We start from the raw sequence: 22,755 nt of genomic DNA on the forward strand, positions 1-22,755 counted from the left end.
GCCCCTGTCTTCTTGTCCTTGATCCTGTATGCGCCTCCGTCGATGACTTCCGTGACAACGTAAGGCCCCAACCATGGTGATTCGAGCTTCTCAGTACTTTTTTGATTTAACCGCAAGACCAAATCCCCAACTTGAAAAGATCTTGGCCTTAACCGTCGACTGTGGTAGTTTTTGAGGTCTTGCTGGTATTTGGTGACTCGTGAAAGTACTTCATCTCGAGCTTCGTCGAGTGCGTCCATATCATCCTCCCGAGCTTTTTGTGATGTTTCTTCGTCATACTCTGTTACTCTTGGAGAATCATGCTCTATTTCAATTGGTAGTACTGCTTCGGCTCCGTGGACGAGAAAAAACGGAGTTTCTTGTGTCGCCGTATTTGGTGTTGTTCGGATGCTCCACAAAACACTTGGCAATTCCTCTGGCCAAGTATGTCGAGCTTTTTCAAGCGGTCCTAGCAGGCGCTTTTTGAGGCCGTTGCAGATGATACCATTGGCTTTCTCGACTTGTCCGTTAGTTTGCGGGTGCCCAACTGACGCAAAGTGCAATTTAATGCCTACTTCTGCGCAGTATTCCTTGAATTCCTTGGATGTGAAGTTTGAACCATTATCTGTGACAATGCTATGAGGCACTCCAAACCGAAAAACCAGGCCTTTCACAAACTTTATTGCCGATGCTGCATCTGGTGAATTTATTGGCTTCGCTTCCACCCACTTGGTGAATTTGTCGACAGCGACCAGCAAGTACTCATACCCTCCTGGTGAAGCTTTGTGCAACTTGCCCACCATATCAAGTCCCCATTGGGCAAAGGGCCACGACAATGGTATTGGTGTTAATTCCGCCGCTGGAGAGTGAGGTTTTGCGGCAAATCTTTGACACGCGTCGCAAGTTCTTACTATTTCCTTGGCATCCTCGATTGCTGTCAACCAATAGAATCCTGCCCGAAAAACTTTGGCTGCAATAGCTCGACTACTTGCGTGGTGGCCACATATTCCTTCGTGTACATCCTTCAGAATTATTCTTCCTTCCTCGGGTGTGACACACCTTTGCAGAACGCCTGAAATACTTCGCTTGTATAACTCCCCCTTGATCACTGTGAAAGCTTTGGATCGTCGAATAATTCGCCTGGCCTCAACTGGATCGTCGGGTATTTCTTTCCTGAGGATATATGATATATACGCTTGCATCCAAGGAACTTCTACCATCATCACAAGTTCTTGGTCCTCTTCATCCTCCGTAGTTTCTTTGAGGGGCGCCGAAGTTTTTCCTTCCTTTGCTTTTTTCTGCACCTTTTTCGGCTTCGTGGATCTCTCCGCTATTTCTTCCCAAAATACTCCTGGTGGGATTGGGAGGCACTGCGATCCGATGTTTGCGAGAACGTCGGCTTCATCATTGCTCAATCTACTGATGTGATTTACCTCACACCCATCAAACAGCTTCTCAAGCTCATTGTACACCTCCTTGTATGCCATCATGCTATCATTGACTGCGTCACATTGGTTCATAACTTGCTGAGCCACCAATTGTGAGTCGCCAAAAATTTTTAGTCGAGTTGCACCGCAAGCTTTCGCCATCTTCATCCCGTGTATGAGGGCTTCATATTCTGCTTCATTGTTGGATGCGTTAGGGAACGTCATCCGAAGGACGTATTTCAATTTGTCGCCTTCAGGTGATATAAGTACTACTCCTGCGCCAGCTCCTTCTGCTCTCTTGGACCCATCGAAGTTCATGGTCCAAGTTCTCGACAAATCTGGGGTCCCGTGTTTTGTAGCTCCATCCACTCTGCAATGAAATGCGCGTAACTTGCGACTTGATTGCCTTTCTTTTTTCATACGTGATGTCCCGAGGGGAAAGTTCTATTCCCCAAAGGGAGACACGCCCTGTAGCTTCTGGATTGTTCAGTATATTTGAAAGAGGTGCTTCGTTGACTACTATTATCGGGTGGGCCGAAAAATAGTGGCGCAACTTCCTTGCCGTTGCAATTACTCCATATGCTAGTTTCTGGTACTGCGGGTACCGCTGTTTGGAAGGCGATAAAACTTCACTGATGAAATATACTGGCCTTTGCACTCCATGGAGTTTTCCTTCTTCTTCTCTTTCTACGACTAGCACCGTGCTAACCACTTGGGGCGTGGCTGCAATATACAGTAGGAGAGGTTCCTTTTCCTTTGGCGCCACCAAGATTGGTGGTGTCGAGATTGTGCGCTTCAAATCCTCGAAAGCTCTGTCGGCCTCTTCGTTCCACTCGAATTTCTCTCCTTGCTTTATCAGAGCGTAAAATGGTAACGCTTTTTCTCCCAGCCTGGCGACGAATCTGCTCAAAGCTGCGACTCGCCCAGTTAGCTGCTGTATTTCTTTCAACTTTGTTGGCTTCCTCGTTGTTACGATAGCCTGTATTTTGTCGGGATTTGCTTCAATCCCTCTTGCTGAAACTAGAAACCCCAGAAGTTCTCCTGCTGGAACGCCAAAAGAACACTTCGTCGGGTTCAGCTTGAGGCAGAATTTGTCGAGGTTGTCAAAGGTTTCCTTGAGATCCTCGATCAGCGTTGCCCCCTTTTTTGACGTTATGACGACATCGTCGATGTATACTTGCACGTTTTTCCCAATCTGTGTCGCCAAACACTTCTGCATCATCCTCTGATATGTTGCTCCCGCGTTTTTCAGACCAAAGGGCATTGTTCTGTAGCAAAAAATGCCATAAGGTGTGATGAACGCAGTCTTTACTTCATCTTCTTCTTTCAATCTAATCTGGTTGTAACCAGAATATGCGTCCAGGAAGGAAAGACGTTCACATCCAGCCGTGGAGTCGATAATTTGATCGATCCTCGGGAGGGGAAAGTGATCCTTTGGACAATGTTTATTGAGACACGTAAAGTTGGCCTTTTTTATGCGAAGGACCTTAGTGTTTTTCTTCGGCACCAGCACAGGATTTGCTACCCATGTGGCTTCTGTGTGCAACTCCTTGATAAAACCAGCTTCTCATAGTCGATCGATTTCTGACAGCATGGCCTTGCGGTTTGGTTCCGAAAAATGCCGCAAGGGTTGTTTGATTGGTCTCGCTAGTGGATCCAAGTTTAGGTGGTGCTCGGCAAGTTCCCTGGGTACTCCTGGCATGTCAGCTGGACACCATGCGAAGATTTTCCAGTTCTCACGGAGGAACTCGACGAGCGCGCTTTCCTATGCGAGGTCCATGTCGTTTGCGATGGACGTCGTCTTTTTTGGGTCTGTCGGGTGAATCTGCACCTCCTTAGAATTTTTCTCGGTATTGAAAGTTGATTTTTTATTTGGCCTTCCAACGTCTGGCAGCACGTTGTAGTCAGTCATACTCCTTGATGCCAAATACTCAGCTTGCATCCCGAAAGTTTCTGATATCCGATGAAAATCCTTATCGCAGTTATCGGCTAAGGTGAAGCTTCCTTTGACTGTGATTGGTCCCTTCGGTCCAGGCATCCTCCACAACAGGTATGTATAGTGTGGTACCGCCATAAATCTAGCATATGCTGGTCGTCCCAACAGAGCGTGGTACTGCGACAAAAAATCCACAACTTCAAATTCCAGCTTCTCGATTCTATAATTCTCTCGGGTTCCAAACTGAACGTCGAGATTGATCTTCCCCAATGGATAACTTGGTTTTTCCGGTGTGATACCATGGAACCTCGTGTCTGTTGGCTTCAAGTTTACTAGGGATATGTTCATTTTCCTCAATGTATCTGCATACATAAGGTTTAAGCTGCTGCCGCCATCTATGAACACTCGAGAGACATCAAATCCCGCAATAACTGCTGGTAAGATAAGTGCTGACTGCCCTGGTCGAGGAACTTGCTGCGGATGATCTGCTATGGTGAAGCCGATATCTTGCCCTGACCAATTAAGATACTCGACTGTTGGTGGAGGCATTTTTTCTGCCATGAACACCTGTCGTGAGATTACTTTCTGAGCTCTATTGGATGGCCTTCCCTTCTGAATCATCGACACCGCTCCATTAGAGTTAGGATCAACGTAAGGTGGTGGTGGAGGTGCTGCCGCTATTCTGAGCTGATGTCGATTATCTTCTATAATCGCGGGAGGAGGTTGCAAGTGAATCTCGCTCCTGGGTTCTCGAGGATTTCTCTGTGCTGCCCGAGCGTTAGCGTGCTCTGCCCACCTTAACATTGCCTGGAAATTGCGACAATCTTTCTGCAGATGTCCTGACTGTCTTTTTCCATTGCTGTCGAGGAAAAAGTGCATCTGACACGGCCCATTCATCATCTCTTCAGGAGACACGAAAGGCCTCGGGAACCTAGGCCCGCTATTTTGCCTGTTGTTTCGAGAATCGTCTCTATTATCGCCTCGCTGCTCATTGCTTCTCTGATAATCATCTCTGTTGTTTCCTCCTGTGTTTGCCCGAAAACCTGCCGAAATCTGTCCTGGAGCATCATAGTTCGGGTACTGCCGAGGAAATCGTCGCCTCGGTTGATAATTTCGACCACGGTCCTCCTCTGGCGACCTGTGCCGTTTGTTGTGGACAGCATCTTCTCCATCTGCCCATCTGTTTGCTATTTCCATTAACGCGGATACTGTCTTTGGGTTGGTCCTTCCCAAGTCCTCGACAAAATCTCCACGCCTGATTCCTGCGACAAACGCATCTATCGCTCTTTCGTCAGATATATTTTCTGCCGAGTTTTTGATGATGTTCCACCTTTGGATATATTTTCTCATTGGCTCGTCTGGCTTTTGTCGACATGCTCTCAACTCCTCTAACGACGCAGGTTTTTTGCACGTGGACCTGAAGTTCTTGACGAACACATCCTCGAAGCTTTCCCAACTGTCGATAGATCCTGGAGGGAGTTTCTTTATCCAAGACCGTGCGGCTCCACTCAAATGCACCTGGATGCTTTGCATAGCTGTTGCTCTGGTTCCTCCTGTGAGTTTCACCGTCTCGAGATAATCAACTAGCCAATCTTCTGGATCTTGAAGGCCGTCGAATTTTTTGAAATTATCAGGCAACTTGAATCCCGAAGGTACTCGAGTTTTTCGCACTCTCCTCGTGAAGCATGGCAAACCGCACATATCCTCGTCGTTTAACTCTGGGGACTGTCGATGTTCTCTTCTGCTTTGTCGCGCTCTGTCGACCCTTGCTTGTGCTGCCGTATCTCTTGCTCCACTTGGTCCTTCAGGAGCTGCTGCTGCTGCCGCAGGTCCTGGACTATTTTGCCTTGCTGTTCCTTCGGGAGGTGTTGATACAAACGCCGTCCCCATGGCACCAACTCCTGCTATCGCCATGTTGTAAAGTGTTTCCCTTGGATCCCCTGGAGGTGATTTAGATGCGAGGATAAAAGCATGTGTCGCCATATACCCAGCCTCTGGTGTCTTAGGGATGATGTTTCCTCTTGTATCTATCGACATAAAGGACATGTCGAGGTTTTGGACCAGGTGCTCTCTTTCTGCTTCGGGTATGTGTAGTAACCTTGATCTTGCTCTGTTACGAGCTTCCCTGTGGCTATCACCCGAAGTTCTAGATTGTCGATTCAACTCTGCCCTTCTCCTGCTGGAGGCAGAAGCTGCCTCCTTTCTTCTGTTTAACTCAGCTGCCTGTTTTTCCAATTCTCTTGCAGCTCGTGCGAGCCTATATTGATATGCTTGTAATTCCTCTGGCGTGGCTGTGGTGGCCATTGGTTCTGAGCCATCCATAGCTCTCGCGGCTCTATCCCATGCTGCTTGCGGGAGTCGAACTCTGTGTCGCGGCTGTGGCCCGACGTATTTATTGCCCAAACCTCGTCGCAGATCGGAGGGATCGACGTATGGATTTCCCAGATCGTCGAAAGCCTCGGATGTTTCCTCTTGGTCATTGCTTGACTCTCCAATGACATAAATCTGATGATATTTTGTATTCAGATCTATGTTGGGTTTGGTGACACCATCGTTGAGATTGGTGAAGACCTTGCCCACTATAGTAGATTTGTCGATGAAGTCGTAACTGTCGACACTGCTTGAGCCATCGCTTATATATGAGTCCGCAGATGACTCAAACGACATGTCGCTGAAGATCTTGGCGAGTTTCTCTCTTGCCCTGATGCTGATGTAGCGTGACGACGAAGTTTCTTCTTCTCCTGATTCGGTTGACGATGTATAGCTTGAAAAATCGGAATCGACCGCCGATGATCCCGACGAAATCGGAATTTCGACACGATACGATCCTTCTTTCTCGACGCGAAAGTGAAACCTTCCGAACGTCATCTCCATAGGCTCCGCCAGATACGCATATGCATCCAAACGGGAGGGTGGGTGAGGAACAAAATCGACAGAACCAGCAGCGATCTGTTTACCTCGATCCATTGCGTTGTTTGCGGTTGATGATGTCGAAGATCTTGAACGTGCCATCGAGATCAGATCCTTACGCCTCTAGTTCCCACAGACGGCTACAATTGACAAGGTATTAACTTGTCAATGCCTATGGATTGTAGGCTAGGGTTTAGTTGGAAGTAGAGGGCAAGTAGATCTCGAAGGTTTCAGCCGAAAAGTACTCGACGATTATGAAAACTAGGGTTTGTAAACAATGATTCGATGATCTCTGCGTCCCTCAACTCCCCCTTATATAGGAGGCGGAGCCGAGGGATTCGTGCTGTACAAGTTACAAAGTCCGGGAAGGTTTCTAACTCATTCCGTAAAATTACAAATAAGACTTTCTATTACAACTCTAGCTTTCCTTAATAATATCTCGGGCTTCCGAATCTTCTTATTCTTCGGGTAGTGGGCCTTCAGCAAACCCCGGGTACTATCTTCGGCAGGCCCATTTGGGATGCCTATGTCACCCCGCTCGCATGGCGCACACAATCGAGAACTCAGGGAACGCTTTGTGACAAGTGTTTGAATCATGTGAAGGCCATTCCAGAAGCTCAGCCTGCGATCCTTGTGTGGTCCGATCTGAGAGACTCGTTTTATGAGCTTCATAGAGACAAGTCCGAGAGACCAACTGGTGAACTTCATATAGACCATCTTGAGAATAATAAGCGCACTGCGCACTCTTGAAGGATTCAATAGTTGTTCATAATACAAGGGTGCTTGCAGAAGACCCTTCCAGGAAGAAACATGGCTTGAGGGACACACGTCAGAGAGACCTAAGGTGGGTAACTCGACGCGCTCCTACTACCCCCTGCAGAAGAACTACTGCCTCTGATTCCTTCAGGAGAAATGAGCCTGGGGGGCTTGCTGTGGGTGCGTCTATGGGAGGCATCTTGACGCGTCCTCACTTATCCTCAGCAGAACACTTGACGCCGTCCCGGCAAGGGACCCAATATTTTGCAAAAGAGTGGCAGGGGTGGCGCTCTATCAACGCGAGCCCCCGAGCCCTGCCTAATCTTGGCGTTCTGGGAATCCTCCTCAGGTGCATCCTGGACCCGTGTACCGTTGGGGGAAAACAAAAAAATTCTACCGCGAATAAGAACAAATCCAATATCCAATCCAGGAGAAGGCAAGATCTAATCTATGAAGATCTAAGCAACGAGATGTATGTGAGACTAACCCTCAAAGATTTCCAAAGCCTACGAGATTAGATCTCGTTGTTGATGTAGGTCGATCATCATGTGCTGCAATCCGGCAGCACTTCCGTACTCGGTCGTGCGTACGGTGTCGATGAAGCCCGCCCTCTCCCTGTTCCAGCGGTAAGCGGAGGTGTGGTAGATCCCCTCGGAATCCCAGCAGCACGACGGCGTGGTGGTGGTGGTGGAGGAGAAAAGTTGCAGGGCTTCGCCAAGTCGGAGCAACTCTATGGAGGAGATAGGGGGACGGCCAGAGCTAGGTCTGGAAGGGGTGGTGCGCCCCCTGCCCCCTCCCCTCTTTATATAGGGGGGAGGTCAGTTGGGGTGGCCCCCCAAGCCCAAAAGGGGGAGGGGAATTTTCTTCCCCCCCCCCCCCCCAAGTTGATCCCCCCTAGGGTTTTGGGGAAACCCTAAGGGTTTGGCCGGCTGGGCCTTGGGGGGCATGTGCCCCTGGCCCATTAGGCTAGGGAGCATACCCTCGGCCCATGCTAGGCCTCCTAGGGTCGTGGGCCCACTGGTGGGACCCCCAGAACCTTCTAGAACCTTCCCGGTCTTTCACCGGAAAAATCCCAAACTTTTTCGAAACCTAGAAATTAACTTCCCTATATGAATCTTATTCTCCGGACCATTCCGGACCTCCTCGTGATGTCCTGGATCCCATCCGAGACTCCGAACAAACTTTGGTCTTCATCTCATATTCCGAATATACTTATGCGACATCGAACCTTAAGCGCGTCACCCTACGGTTCGTGAACTATGCAGACATGGTCGAGACTCATCTCCGACCAATAACCAATAGCGGGATCTGGAGATCCATAATGGCTCCCACATATTCAACGATAACTTAGTGATCGATTGAACCATTTACATACGATACTGATTCCCTTTGTCACGCGATACTTTACTTGTCCGAGGTTCGATCATCGGTATCTCCATACCTTGTTCAACCTCGTTACCGACAAGTACTCTTTACTCGTTACCGTGGTATGTCATCTCTTTTGATCCAATAACATGCTTGCAAGCTAATCAGACGACATTCCACCGAGAGGGCCCAGAGTATATCTATCCGTCATCGGGATGGACAAATCCCACTGTTGATCCATGTGCCTCAACTCACACTTTCCGAATACTTAATCACATCTTTATAACCACCAATTTACACAATGGCGCTTGATGTAATCAAAGTACCCTTCTGGTGTAAGTGATTTACATGATCTCATGGTCGAAGGACTAGGTAACTATGTACCGAAAGCTTATAGCAAGTTGAACTTAATGACTTGATCTCATGCTACGCTTATTTGGGTGTATGTCTATTATATCATTCACCCAATGACATAACCTTGTTATTAACAACATCCAATGTTCATGATCACGAAACCATGATCATCTATTAATCAACAAGCTAGTTATACAAGAGGCTTACTAGGGACTCCTTGTTGTTTACATAACATACATGTATCAATGTTTCGGTTAATACAATTATAGCATGGAATGTAAACATTTATCATGAACACAAAGATATAACAATAACTAATTTATTATTGCCTCTTGGGCATATCTCCAACAATGTTGACCTGAAGCAAGGAGGAGACCTTTCCTGCCGTGAGGCCTCTCGTGAGGAATCCTCGCCTAGCTCCCTGTTGGCGTACTTGTTGGCTATCTCAAAGAGTCGGGTGACAGCGGTTGGTCCTGGAGAGAGCATCAACTTTTCTGCGACCCGCCGATGGGTGGTGCCTGTGGTGAAGGTGTCCACCACCCGAGCATCACTGGCCTTAGGAAGCTGAAAGTAGAGGTCGGCAAAACGCTGTGTGAAAGAGCGCAGCGACTCGCTCGGGCGCTATTCAAAAAGCAGAAGATCATGTAGAGTAGGCGAATGCACAATGTGCTTTGGTAGCTCCGCTGAGATAGAGCCTTTCTTCCTTTTGATGCCTAAGCACCTGACACGCTCGACGCCCCCGGGCCTCACCTTAACCCGCCCTCGAGAGAGGGGAAGAAGGGACTCCCGGCAGGCGGAGCGCCTCTTGGTGCGGCATCTGCCGAGCCCCCAGCGACCGCCGCAACCTCGGCCATTGCGTATGCGAGTCCGTAGATGCTGGCTAGCCATTGGTCAGAGCTCATTCCATCCGGACGGAGCCAAAGCAGCTCCTGTGTCAGCCCCAGAGCAGTCTCAACGACCGGCTCCCGGCTCCCGGCGACGATCAGTCAGCGCCACGGGCTCCGCCGTGTTGGCCATGGTGATATGGCCGAAGACTATTGGAGAAGAGCGAAGACAAACTGAGTCCCCTACCTGGCGCGCCAAATGCCGGAGATTCGTGTTCGCGAAGGAACACGGGTATCACCGAACCCGAAAGGTTCGAACACAGGGGAATCAAGTTCACGTCGTCGCTTCACCGATGTTGGGCACTGCAGAGAGAGACGCAGCAGTTACCCAGGTTCAGAGCCCTCAGAGAGTTAAAACCCCTACGTCCTGCCTTGGTGTATGTATTGTTGGTCACAATGGAGAAGATGACTGTACATGTGTCTAGGGTTTGCGATCGCCTAGGGATCGTCCCCCTACGCTAGCAACGCTAGCCCTTTTATAGAGGAGCTGGTCCTCTTCCCCTCGAAATATCTTGAGGAGGAAGGGTTCCCACATCTCCAAACTGTGGGTGGGAAACTCCCCGCCCTTTACAAGATGGACATAGTCCATGGCCGATTAAAGTTCCGGTCCATGGCAGATGCTGAGGTCGTCAATGACGCCTCGGCTGGCAGCTTGTGCCGTCCACCTAGCCTTGCACTAAAGACACAAGGGCAGGGCCTTGGCCTTCTGGTCCTTGCCGAGCCCGCTTTAATCACCAAAGGGGCAAAGGAATCTTGCCTCCTCGGGACGGAGCTTTGTGAGCTCAGACATGACGTGATTGGCACAGGATTTGCTTGTCTTCTAGCCTGGGAGCCCCCTCTGCCTATCCTTGCAGCAGGCTTGGTGGAGAAGGAATCCTAAGCTCATTGGCTAGTCTTGTCACCTTCAAAGGGACCTTCCCATGTGGAGAGGTACGTGGCTCGAGAACCTCTGCGAGGGAGTTCCTCACCGAGCTTGTCTTCTGCTTCATCTTGATGTCTCCTGGAGAGCTTTTCTCCTCGCGGAGCCTCACTCGAGAGTTGCCTTCCGTAGTGATTGCCCTGCTATAAACTCCAAGGGCCCAGCAACCATAGCACCCTGGTCGCCAGGGATCCCACAACAACTTGTCGTATCGGGGTCAACATCTTTTATGCACATTAGGTCGCATATCTTAGTAAATGTGTTTAAGTGCATACCTGAATCCTCGGCAGCTGAACCTCCAAATTGGTTTTGTTGAACTAAGGTCCAAAAGTTAGGCTTAATTTCATAGTTCTCCGTTTTTACATCGGACTGAGTGATTGGTGTACGCATAAAATCATCATTAGCGGTAGCATATTCCCCAAGATTCGCTTGTTCCATATTGCTAATTTTTATGTGTTTTTCTATAATATGAATGATAAAAATAAGTAAATAATAACAAAAAATAAACTAAAACAAAAATAAAAAAAAATAAATAACAAGGTCTCCTATAACCTTACCAGGATAGCGAAATTCCTTCCCCAGCAGACGCGATACCTTCAATCTGGATTACGAATGTCGTATAGTAGTTTTTTTTCCTAGTAGATCTAGATTTATCAAAACTTGGGAAACACTTGTTGTTGGTTACGGGATGTCTAAAAGACTTGCTAATTAATTTGGTTTTGTGTTTACCAGACCTTTCCGGTTTACTATATATCTAGAGTTGTGTCGATGGATGGAGATAGACTAGGGTTAAAGTTTCACCTGCAGCATACATATGGTATCATGATAAAGTTAAGCATATTCATTTGTAGATGATCTAATATGAGAGGATTTGTGGGCAGCACCCGAGCCACATGCATATCATATAGTTTCTTGGTCCAACCGTTATAGCACGAAACATTAGAATTAGTGATCTTACTATTAATACCACTAAACTCATATTGTACTTCCCTTGTAGTCACAAGGTTTCACGCATGGACGATGTCTACCACCTATCTCACCTCAAATCTTGATCAATCCTTAGGGTCTTGGGTACCTGTCAAGTCCTTGGATTGAGGTAAGAGACAGTGATACAAAATACAAATCTTCTATTGAAATCACCCCACAATATTTTCATGTATTAGATGCACATAATTGTTGCGAGGCTAATCCTCAACCCGCAGTCCATAAGGATTACTCACTCATAATCAAGGTTTTAACTATCAGGCTATAACAACGCTATAGCATTTTCCACACCATGCCGCTAAGAATATTAGAGCGCCAAATGGTCAAAAACCCTTAAATAGCGCGGTATAGTGGAACTATGGTTTTTTTTCGGGTGTTGCCGCTAAATGTCTTAACCCGCTATTTAAAACTATGCTCATAATAACAAGATCAATGAAATAAAACTTGTAGAATTACTTAGATTTATACCAAATATCCTTACAAGCTAGGTCGCCAAGTATCACACAAGCATTTACACATGATGCAAATTAGTCATTAATATCATGGCTAGACAGATATTTCATCGATTGCTTGACTTAATATACGATTAAAACGCAAATAAAGATGATTGTTTTCCAAGCCAACTAAGATCTTTGGCGAGTGTCCGACACGATCTTTGCCAACTAAGCTTTGCTGAGTGTAACATTCGGCCAAAGCTTTGGCGAGCTTTATTGCCATAATAAGCTAAGTATTTTTGATACAGAACAAAGAATTGGTTTCCTGCAGTGATGCCGAACCTTCCCTCAAAGACGTACTGTATATATACACCGGCCGTCACGTCACGGTCGGTCTCGATCAAGCACCCCGCGCGCGCGCGCCGCCGGCCGGCACCGAAGGCAGCACGTCAAATCTTCTAATCTACTCACGCGCGCACGTAGACGTAGGTGCGAGGAATCATCGGAGCACGGACATCTTCCTCGCCAGGTACACCTAGTTTGACTAATCGCCCATCGCTTTCGTCTTCCCGGCTGGCAGCTACCTGCTCGCCGTGCGCAAATTCTACCGCTTTTCCGCGGCCGCGCTAGTTGTTCGCTGTCGCCGCCGCCGCCGCCGCCGCCGCCGCGCGCCTCCTCACCGCGACGTCTCGCTCCACGACCACGGCGACGGCGTGCCGACCACGGCCGCGGCGGCGGCAGAGGGGCCGGAGACCGGTATTCCCATGGCCACGCGGCACCACCCCGGCTGCGCGGGCGGGGCTGCGCGGACGACCTCGACGTCCCCGATGACGCGCACGGCGAGGTGAACGACGCCGTGGCCGGAACCGAAGCTGCGGGGGCAACGGAGCGAGTAGCTGAGCCTTCGCAGCGCGCGGGGCGGGCGGAGGCCGTCGAGGACGTCGGCGGCGGGGACGCGGCACCAGCCCAGCGGCGTGTCGCCCCCGGCCACGAGCCGCCGCGCGCATCCCGACTCCGAGAACAGCGCCACGCGCACGTCGTCGCGGCCCTCCAGGAACCCCGCGCCCACGGGCACCACGAGGCGCGCGTCGCCGTCCCACGAGTGCTGGCCACCCGCGGACGACGACGATGCTACGTCCGTGCTGGAGCAGTCGGCGGACGTCGATACCGCCACGTAGGGCCGCAGCCGGCGTGGCAGCGGCGAGTAGGACGGCGGCAGGCGGAGCGACTCCGCTGACAGCACGGTCACCTCCAGCGCCAAGCCTCCTAGCTCTTCTTCTTCCCGGGCGCCGTTCTTGGAGGACGAGGTGAACCAGGACGACGACATCGCGCGCTCCGTCGCTCTAGCTCGCGGCAAATAGGTGGTGAGGCGATCTCCGTCGATCGGCGACGTACGGTGGCGGCGGGGGGAATGGAGCCGGTCGCCCGCGCGTTTATATCCATGCGCGGGTTTGAAGGATTCCTCGGGAGGAATTGAAGGAGGAAGGAGGCAAGAGGACGGGGAGGAGAAGACGCAGTAGCTTCTCGCATGGAGCGCGCGAAACCGCAGAGAAGGCGGTTGGCGCGAAACCTTTTGCTTTCAGACCAGCTTGTTGCCCGGCCCGCTTGGCGCGCGCTTCGTGGCACCTTCGCGCTGCCGACGTGGAAGAGCCCGTCCGTAGTCCGGCGAATTTTTTTTAAATAATACACTTTTTAATATTAATTCCAGGAATAATAGCCGTTTTCAGCTAATTTCAGAAATAATACACCGTCCGGGTGGGGGAACCCGAATTTACAAAATCGGGTTTGAGGAACCCGAAATTAGGAAATCGGGGTTGGGGAACCCGAAATTAGGATTGTTCTGCGCCTTCTGCGCCGTGATGGAAAAAGAAAAATAAAAAAAGCATAAATCGGGTTAGTTGAACCCGAATTCTGAAAATCGGGCAAGATGAACCCGATATCTAATAATCGGGCAATTTGAACCCGACTTCAATAAATCGGGTTTATTGAACCCGATTTTCTGCCCAGCACGAAATTTTCCCGCCTTTTCGCGTTCGCACCGCCGTGTTTCCCTCCCGCCTTTGCCGCCACCCTTCCCGCCACTTCTTCCCGCCACTCTTTCCCGCCATCATCTCCCGCCACTATCTCCCGCTAAATTTTCCCGCCACACTGTCGAATTTTTGCCTATAAAAGCAGGCATCGCTACTCTGGATTGCACAAGTTGTTGTATCTCAATTTTATCCCGTTTGCTCACTCTTAGCCATCATGAGTGTGCCGTGCTCTGACCAGGAGTTTAGGCCGGTGAAGGCGAAGGCTGCAAGTTTACCCCCGGGTGTGACTGCGGAGCGTTGTTGGTGCGGCCGTGTTGCTAAGGTTAAGCAGGTGGAGGATTTCTCCGACTGGTTCGGCATGAAATTTTTCATGTGTGCGAGCTATGAGCATGATCCACCCCGTAGTTCAGCTTCGTCGTCCACCAGGCCGCCGGTATGTTTCGACATAATTGTATGTTGGCTTAAATTTGTTTGTGAATTTGATTTAATCTTACTGTTTGTGTTGTAGTCTCCCCCGCCCCTATGCAAATGGTTTCACTGGATAGATACGGAGCAGCCGGATTGGGCGCGCGAGGAGGTTGAGGAGAAACAGCGCCGTGCGTGGGCAACGTTCTTTGAGGAGGAGCGTTGGGAAAAGGTTCGTGCTAATGAGAAAGCAGAGCGAGAGAGGCAGATACAGAAACTAAGGGCGGAACAAGCTCGTAACCGAGAGGTGAATCAGAAGAGGATGGATGATGAGGCTGCACGTAGGTTTGCAGAGGAAGAGGTTCGCAGGGAGGCTCGTGAAGCGGAAAGGAAGAGACTAAGGGAAAGAGCTGCTGAAGCGCAAGCGGCAGAAGAACGCGGCGACAAGTCTGGAAAATGGCCACGGTGGACGCAGGGAAAGTAGTGTGATGTGTCGTATTGGCTATGTATCTTAATTTCAGTTGTATCTTAAATTCCGTTGTAGTGTCGTTGTATCTTAAATTCCGTTGTAGTGATAAATCCTATTTCTATTTCAGCTGCAATGTATCTTCATTTCTGTTTTAGTATTATTGTTTCCCGCCTAATTTTTCCCGCTCAGTTTTTTCCCGCCTTTTACCCCCGCCGTAATCTCCCGCCAATTTTTCCCGCTCACTTTTTTCCGCCTTTTACTCCCGCCCTAATCTCCCGCCAGTTTTTCCCGCTCACCTTTTCCCGCCGAAAGTCGTCCCTTCTAGCCTATAAAAACCCCCCGTTGTTTCCTTCTGTTTCAGTGTATTCTCTGAGCAAGATGGATCCCCCATATAAGAATCCCCCCCATCTTTTCACCGAATCCATGGCCAAACCTCTTCTAGACGAGGCCCGCAAAGTGATGAGGGAGAGTAAGGTAGACACATTTGAGGAGTTCATCAGTAGCGACGCCTTGCTCCGTAAGGTGGGTAGGGAGTTTGAGAAATATTCTTATGGGTGGCCATTGAAGAAGATGCCTGCTCGCAGCCCACGGGAGATAAGGTGTGAGCTTATCAGGTTGAATGAGAAGTGGAAGTCACTAACTTGGAAGAATGAACGAGATAGGGAAAGAGATTTCAACTTTCCATGGCTGTGGACGGTTGAGAGTGAGGACGACGATGATATCTTTGAGCCTAGCAGCAAGGCGAAGAAAGCTGCATCGTCGAAGGGCAAGAGTGCCAAGTCCTCGAAGGGGAAGAGTGCTGCACCACCGGTCATCGACTCGGACGACGACTTCGAGCCTAGCACGAAGGCGAAGAATGCTGCATCGTCGAAGGGCAAGAGTGCCAAGTCCTCAAAGGGCAAGAGTGCTGCACCGCCGGTCGTCGACTCGGACGACGACTTCGAGCCTAGCACCAAGGCCACGAAAGCTGCAGCATCGAAGGGCAAGGGAAAGGGTGTGCTGCGTTCTTAGTGTTCTAGTTATCAGTAGTCTCATGGATCTTGCAGTATGTTGTAGCGTTGTTGTACCATTTAATTTGTTAGAAGAGAGGTATGTTGTAGTGGTAAGTTGTATCTTAATTATCAGTTCATGTTGAATTTGAAATGTTTGTTGAATTTGAAATGTTTGTTGAACACAAATAGTAGTCATACATGGCGCATACAAATAGTAGTCATACATGGTGCATACAAATAGTACTCATACATGGTGCATACAAATAGTACTCATACATGGTGCATACAAATAGTACTCATCTCACTGATCACGGCCCCTCCCTCCACCTCGCCTCGGTGGCGGTCGAGCCTGAAAAGGTGACGGCGAGTACATACGAACAGGTGGCTGGCGATGTCGGGGAGGAAGCATGTACCTGCTCGTCTTGCTGTCTTCGCGTGGGATCCGGAGGTGGAGTTTGCTGTTGACTTGAAATCCGGTCTTGATAGCTCTGCTTGTGTTTCGTCCTGATCGTGAGCACCGGGACCAGAAGGATCGTGATCCGGACCCCGTCGACATATGTCCCTCACCTTTGATTAGATAAAAACCGTTAGTCGATCATGAGGAAATTCACACATGGTGCACAATTAATATGGATAGTGATGAATTGCGTACCCTCTGGCTCATCCATACGGGGACGCCACCCGAAGTTAGGCATGGGAAATTGCTGCTCCATGCCGAAACCGGCACGCTGCCAATACTCGTAAGTAGGCTCCTGCTGCTGCTGGTTTTGCCACCCAGAACCTCCAGCCTGGTTAGGAGATGGTGGCCTCGGGCTCGGCGGTACCTCCATACGTGGGCGCGGGGCGTGTCGCGGCTGATGCACCTGCAAAGAGGGACGAGGTGGCCGCTGTGCTGCTCGGTACTCGGCAACATCCGAAGATCGCGTGCATGTGATAGTCGCGTAGATACGACGTAGTTTGTCCTGAAGACGCTGTGCAAAGGAGGCGTGGTGCTCATACCGTCCAAGAAGTGGGCCGGAGGAGAGCGAGCGTGCATACTGGGCGGCGTCATCTTGCAGCTCCGCCGTCAACAGGGCCTACAATTGTGAGCTCAAATTAGTTATGTGTTGGCCAAATGTAGAAAAAATATATTTGACTTACTGCGTGATGCCGAGTGCCTGAAGTGGAGTGACGAGGGTAGGTGTCCCACATTGTCGAGGGATCCCTCTGAACTGGGTCACACGCCTGGCTCAGCCGAAGTCGTGTCCTAGGCATGTATGCCCGCAAGTAGTGCTCAAATTCCTGAAGATCAAATAGCCCCATGGTGGCCCATGAAACTGCCGGCGCATTGGCCCAACCGGTGATGTATGGAGCGAGGAGTTGCAACCATCCAGCAGCAGTCTTATTCGCTCCTTTTCTGTTGTACCTGAAAAATGAAGACGAACATGTCTTAGGATAAAATTATGATTGTCCAACATGATGTAATAACTTTGGATAAATTTAAATTGTACTCACGCGTGGACGCGTGGTGGTAGAAGGAACTGTGGGAGGTGGTGGCTCGATCGGTGCTGTCCAAAGCTGTCTCATGACCCTCTGCTGCGACATCTCCTCCACGAAGATATCGAAGATGATCTTCGCCTTCGTCATCCAGTAGGCCCAATCTCTGGTACACATGTTCGATATACCGCCTGGGTATGCCTCGTCGCGGTGGTCCTCACTGTATGGCTCCCAGGTGACATCGCTCTCTAGTAGTAGGTCAAACTGCTCTGTGAATGCTGGGTAGCAATTCCTTAGCTGATTATGCCCAAAATGTCTCTGCATAACATAACACAACTAAGTTAGTGTTACATCTTATATAAAAATATAAAGAAGGAGTAAATATTGCGAATACCTTCCGCGATGTCCATAGAGAACCAAACGTCGGCATGTCGATGCGCTCTGCGTCGTACAACTCGTCTGGCGGCCAAGATCCATCTCTAATCTCAGGACGGCCGATGGGAAACCTCGCCCATGACCAGAGCTGCAACAGGAGTGGACAACCAACGATGCCAGAACCATGCGAGGTTAGCTGGCAACCCTTACACATACCTCGGTACGTAGCGGCTAAGACCGCAGAACCCCAGCTCCTCTGAATGATGTGCTGCGCCGGTGGCCTCTGCTATCTCCTGAGCTATAGGGATGTACCGCGCACTGATCGTATTCCCGTGATTGTCCGTGAACATCGTCTTCCCGAGTAGCCACATGAGGTACGCCTCCAAGCTGCGAGTGATCTGGGCCGCAGTCATCGGTACATCGGGGTATCCGAACTGCTCGATCTGTCAAGAAATATTCAATGTTAGGACTACATATTACACGGTAATTAAGGCTTGATAAAATAAATGAAACTGTTACGAACCTGGAACTCGTGTAGCCACGCCTGACGAGGGCCGTGAGCCTCAAAAGAGATAGGCCCAACGCCCTCGCGAACACCAACGAAACGTGCATCCATGCTGTGCATCCATCCCACGGGTTCCTCCAATGGGCCGATGGGCTCACCAGCCAACGGAAGGCCCGACAACATAGACACGTCCCGTAGAGTAGGAGCCATCTCACCCCAGCGAAAGTGGAAGGTGTGAGTCTCGGGCCTCCATCGATCCACTAAGCAGGTGATCAAAGCAGCATCGTAGTTCAGACGCGAAATGTTCTCTCGGGCCTCCACTAATCGAGCGAAAGGTAGTAGTCCAGCCCACTTCAACCTGCAAAACAAATGATGAAAAAGGTAAAGCAAGGTCCAATTCGAAGGTAAATTTCAAATTAAAGCTAAAACACCTACCTGTCTTCCCACTGAGGGTGTATCATCCAGTTCTTCTTTGGAGTACGGGTCTGCAGTGGCTCCATGCTCGCGGGTCAGCCTCGAAGTGCGATGCACGATGTTTCTGATCAATAAGTGGATCGAGCAACGATCGAGCCGCCATATCTGCATAAAGATATCACAAATTGCTGCATAGTTCATAAATATTACAAATTATAACATAGTTCACAAATATTACAAATTATAGCATAGTTCATAAATATTACAAATTGTAGCATAGTTCATAAATATTACAAATTAAAGCATAGTTCATAAATATTACAAATTAAAGCATACTTCATAAGTATTACAAATATTACTATCTCCCTCTATTTCTTCCCCTCCCACGCCTTCCTCGGTTGCCTCGCCCACGGTTAGCCGCCGCCGCTGCAAATTCTTTGGGTAGAAAGTGGGACATAGGGGGTCCCTGTGTCCAAATTGGTTGCACAGAAAACATTGCCTAGTTGGACCACCCGCTTCTGCTTCATCCATATCATTTCTAATGCGCCTTGTCTCCCGTCGACCTCTGTTCGTCCGCAATGATCTTGGGTCAGGGATGTACCGTCTTTCATTTGGTATCACCGTAGTAAAATTTCCCACAACTCGTATCCGACCATCTCGCCGGTCCAGGTGTGCAGCACAGACAAACCTCTTTCGCGTAATATGGAGAGACGAAAGAGATTGAGTCCAGCCCTAGTTGCCTGGTAGCTGCCAGCACATGGGAGCATGGAAGGTGAAGCAACCTCGGTTTGTTGCATGTGCAATCACACGATGGCCATTCTTCATTTCCAATTCTGACCTCATGTGTTCTCACCGCATTCACACAACCAAACTTGTCGGTTGGTAAGCGCACCTCAAACCTCCTTTCCTGATTACCGATGGCCGAACGAGTGTGTGACATACCCTTCTCCATCTTGACATCCATATATTCCATAATGGCCTTACAAAAGAAGGAGTGTTTGGATTTTCAAGCAGATGGTTCAAAGCCAACTCCCGTCTCTCTTTGAAATAATTCATAGTGCCATATAAAATACCCTCCACAAGGGCTGTCAGCGGCAATGCCCTATTTCCCCTAAGCACGAAGTTGTATGACTCAGCTAGGTTGGTAGTCATCACACCATACCTAGCTCCATGTGTGTCATGCAGCAAAGACCACCTTTCTAATGGCTCGTGCTCTATCCACTCTGCAAAATTTTTAATCCGTCGTCCAGGCCTCCTTCTAGTATTGGGTGGGTCAAATCCGGGCAGGTCACATAGCCCAATAGGATCCTGCCTGGGCCCTCAGAACCCGTGTACCCCGTGCCACAGCTGCCGCATGAGCTGCTACTAATGCAGCTCGGGCGGCTAACCTGTGCCGCACATGGTCCTTAGTGAACTCATCCAGCTTGCCGCGGAGAAAAGTGTACGTGCATGCTTGATTCGCTTTGCACAACTTCTTGAACAGATTCATAAGACCCTTGCTCCTAAACTGCGAGAAGAAATTGGCCCCCGTGTGGCGCATGCACCACCTACTCGCATATCCTGCCATGGCGTCTCTTCATCAGTCCGGCTTCTACCGTAGTCTTGATAGCCGCAAGTATACCCGCATGCCTGTCATGTAGCACGCACACATTTTCGCGATCTTTCACTATCGATTTTTTTAACTGCCTGAAGAACCATAACCAGCTAGCAGTGTTCTCGCTCTCAACAAATGCAAATGCGAGAGGCACACATCGATTGTTGCCATCCACTCCAATTGCTGTCAGAATCTGTCCCTTGTACCTCCCGATTAGAAAAGTTCCATCTACACACATCACCGGACGACGGTGCATGAAAGCCTCGATGCATATGCTGAATGCGAAAAACACCCTCTGCAGAACCCTGACATTAGGGAACTCTGGTATCACAAAGTCTTGTATGTCCACATGGGTGCCCGGATTCCGGTCCTTCAATGTGTGCAGGAGACGGACGACACCGTCATAAGCATCATAGAAGGTCCCGAATCTGTTCTCCAGTGCCGTCTGTTTAGCCCTCCATGCCTTGCCATATTCAATTACATACTTATATTGAAGGTGAACTCTATTCTGGATGGCTTTAACCCCCATTGCTGTATTCTCTACAATCTCCTTGTAGAACAGGCGAGCAATAAGAGTGGATGTAAGGTTTCGGTGATCCTTCAACATACTCGTAAGGACACATGTGTGCGGCACGAAGTCGCTCACCACCCATGTTGTGTCATACTTCTGACAGTACCCATGCACCCTTGATGGACATCTAGCATCGCTGCAGACCACTTGTCAAGAATTTCTGACTTGAAACGGTGGTTCTGAATACCCTTTGTGTGTTCATTGCCCACTGAGTGATTGCTTCCTGCAGATGTCTCTTGTCAGCATATCTAGCACCAACTGAGATGGTGTTCATGCTGTACTCCCAGGCAGAATCATGCCGATCATCGACTATCATTGCCTCCGACAAATCATGGTTCCAAGAAGACGGGATCGGATCCGCCTCTTCGTTATCATCTGAAGTATCGGATCCACCGGATTCATCTGAGTCACCCTCATTGTCCACTCCATCCTCGTCTTCCTCGTCCATCATGTTCTGCATCTGTTCTTCTTCTTCGTCCACGCTTTCAAGCTCAACGAGATCGTCATGACCACCTGCGCATGGCTACTCCGCCCGGATTGGAAACTGTGCCGCCCGCATCGTAACTTTGATCGCTCTGGCCTGGATGGAACGCACCCTCGCCTTCTTGGAAATTCACCACCTTCGCCTCGGGAAGCATTAAGGCGATGGGGTGAGTTCCCCTGCGCTCGCACGCTTCCAACCAGTGCACCCACTGAGAGGTCCGCTCAATCGGCTTCAACCGCCAGAAAATCTGGGTACTGGAGCTGCTCCACAAAGCATGCACACCAACAGTGTATGCTTCGGGATTAAGCCCGAAATTTACGGTCAACCACTCCTTCAACTGACTAACTCGCCATGTTTTTGGGTTTGTCAGATGCAAATCCTCACACTGAAACTCGCTCAGATCAGCTCCCATCGGAGTTGTTCGGACCGTGCCATGACCGAAGTAAACAACGAATTTTACTCTATCTGACATATCTGCTCACCTATACAAATTACAGACTCGTCAAAAAAATCTAGCACCTACACTCTAAAATATATACTTTCTACCGGTACATATTTCAGTAACTAATCTGCGAAGCTAACGAACGCAACATGCATGATTACACCATCTAATATAAGGAATTAGGGTTTACCCTTGAAGCGTGCCAAACACCTCCGTCAGCAGATCAGCTCGTCCACCACGCAGCAGCTGCAACAATAACAACAGCACCACCACCAGCTCCTCCACCACCACCACCACCACCACCACCAACAGCACCTCCACCAAAACGCTTCAAAAACTAACCCATGTATAGATCAGATGATTCTACAGCTTTTGGTGGTCAAACTACAGCAAATGGCTGGACAAATTGCTCAGCAATGAGAGAAACACTGCTGGCCTAAGAGCAAACGAGAGAGAGAAAGCAGATGAACTGAGGCTGAAGTAGGAAGAAGAAGGGCAGAGGCAGCAGCGCGTTCGGGCGAGGCAGCAGCGCGCGCGACGCATTTATTATCGCTCGATTCGGGGTCCTCCTGCCCGACTCGGGATCAACGTGCCCGAAATTAGCGCTTCGGGATTCTTCGCCCCGACAACATCTGCTCCCGCCCGTGAGACAAAGCCGACACGGGCCGCGCGTGGCCGACAGCGCCGTCTCGGGCTCCTCGACCCCGACTTTGGCCTCGCATGCGAGATTCCCTCCGCTTCGGGATTCTCCACCCCGATTTTGTAAATTCGGGTTCACACACCCCGACGGTGTATTATTTCTGAAATTTGCTAAAAATGGCTATTATTCCTGGAATTAATAATAAAAAGTGTATTATTTAAAAAAAATTCGCGTCCGACTCCCAGATCAGTTTTTAAAACCAAAAGTTTCGAATATTAAAATCGAACGTGAGAATTTCAAACATAAACAAGATCAGCAGGGACGAATCCTCGTGGAATTTGGAAAAGGGGGTAAGTGACTTTCCTCGTACTCTGACGGCGTAGTGGTTATTGCTCCAAGAACTTCAATAG

The 22,755-nt window shown here is 49.5% G+C and overlaps 3 protein-coding genes and 1 long non-coding RNA gene across 4 annotated transcripts; 1 reads left to right on the plus strand and 3 right to left on the minus strand.

Annotated features, from left to right (window-relative positions):
• Positions 1–12,182: 12,182 nt before the first annotated feature.
• Positions 12,183–13,465, minus strand: LOC127311503 (uncharacterized). Its single transcript, XM_051341936.2, has one exon. The coding sequence runs from the start codon at positions 13,273–13,275 to the stop codon at positions 12,625–12,627; it is 651 nt and encodes a 216-aa protein (XP_051197896.1). The 5' UTR covers positions 13,276–13,465; the 3' UTR covers positions 12,183–12,624.
• On the plus strand, positions 13,392–15,006 carry LOC139833222 (uncharacterized). Its single transcript, XM_071823426.1, has 2 exons — positions 13,392–14,411; positions 14,487–15,006. The coding sequence occupies exons 1-2, from the start codon at positions 14,193–14,195 to the stop codon at positions 14,865–14,867; spliced, it is 600 nt and encodes a 199-aa protein (XP_071679527.1). The 5' UTR covers positions 13,392–14,192; the 3' UTR covers positions 14,868–15,006.
• Positions 15,007–16,364: 1,358 nt separating this feature from the next.
• Positions 16,365–17,243, minus strand: LOC139833224 (uncharacterized). Its single transcript, XR_011748590.1, has 3 exons — positions 16,985–17,243; positions 16,497–16,920; positions 16,365–16,411 (listed from the first exon to the last, which is right to left on the minus strand). It is a non-coding gene; the product is annotated as an uncharacterized lncRNA (long non-coding RNA).
• Positions 17,244–19,902: 2,659 nt separating this feature from the next.
• LOC139833499 (uncharacterized) lies at positions 19,903–21,230 on the minus strand. Its single transcript, XM_071823796.1, is given in 4 exon segments — positions 19,903–20,168; positions 20,171–20,195; positions 20,198–20,906; positions 20,989–21,230. Coding segments are annotated over 4 exon segments (1,242 nt in total).
• Positions 21,231–22,755: the final 1,525 nt, after the last annotated feature.

The sequence above is a fragment of the Lolium perenne genome, chromosome 7 (genome assembly GCF_019359855.2).
Source record: "Lolium perenne isolate Kyuss_39 chromosome 7, Kyuss_2.0, whole genome shotgun sequence".
NCBI lineage: Eukaryota > Viridiplantae > Streptophyta > Magnoliopsida > Poales > Poaceae > Lolium > Lolium perenne.

Coding starts and splice junctions, on each gene's coding strand:
- LOC127311503 (XM_051341936.2), bottom strand. CDS start 13,275: ATGTCGTCGTCCTGGTTCACCTCGTCCTCCAAGAACGGCGCCCGGGAA.
- LOC139833222 (XM_071823426.1), top strand. CDS start 14,193: ATGAGTGTGCCGTGCTCTGACCAGGAGTTTAGGCCGGTGAAGGCGAAG. Junction 14,412..14,486: donor CGTCGTCCACCAGGCCGCCG/GTATGTTTCGAC, acceptor TTTGTGTTGTAG/TCTCCCCCGCCCCTATGCAA.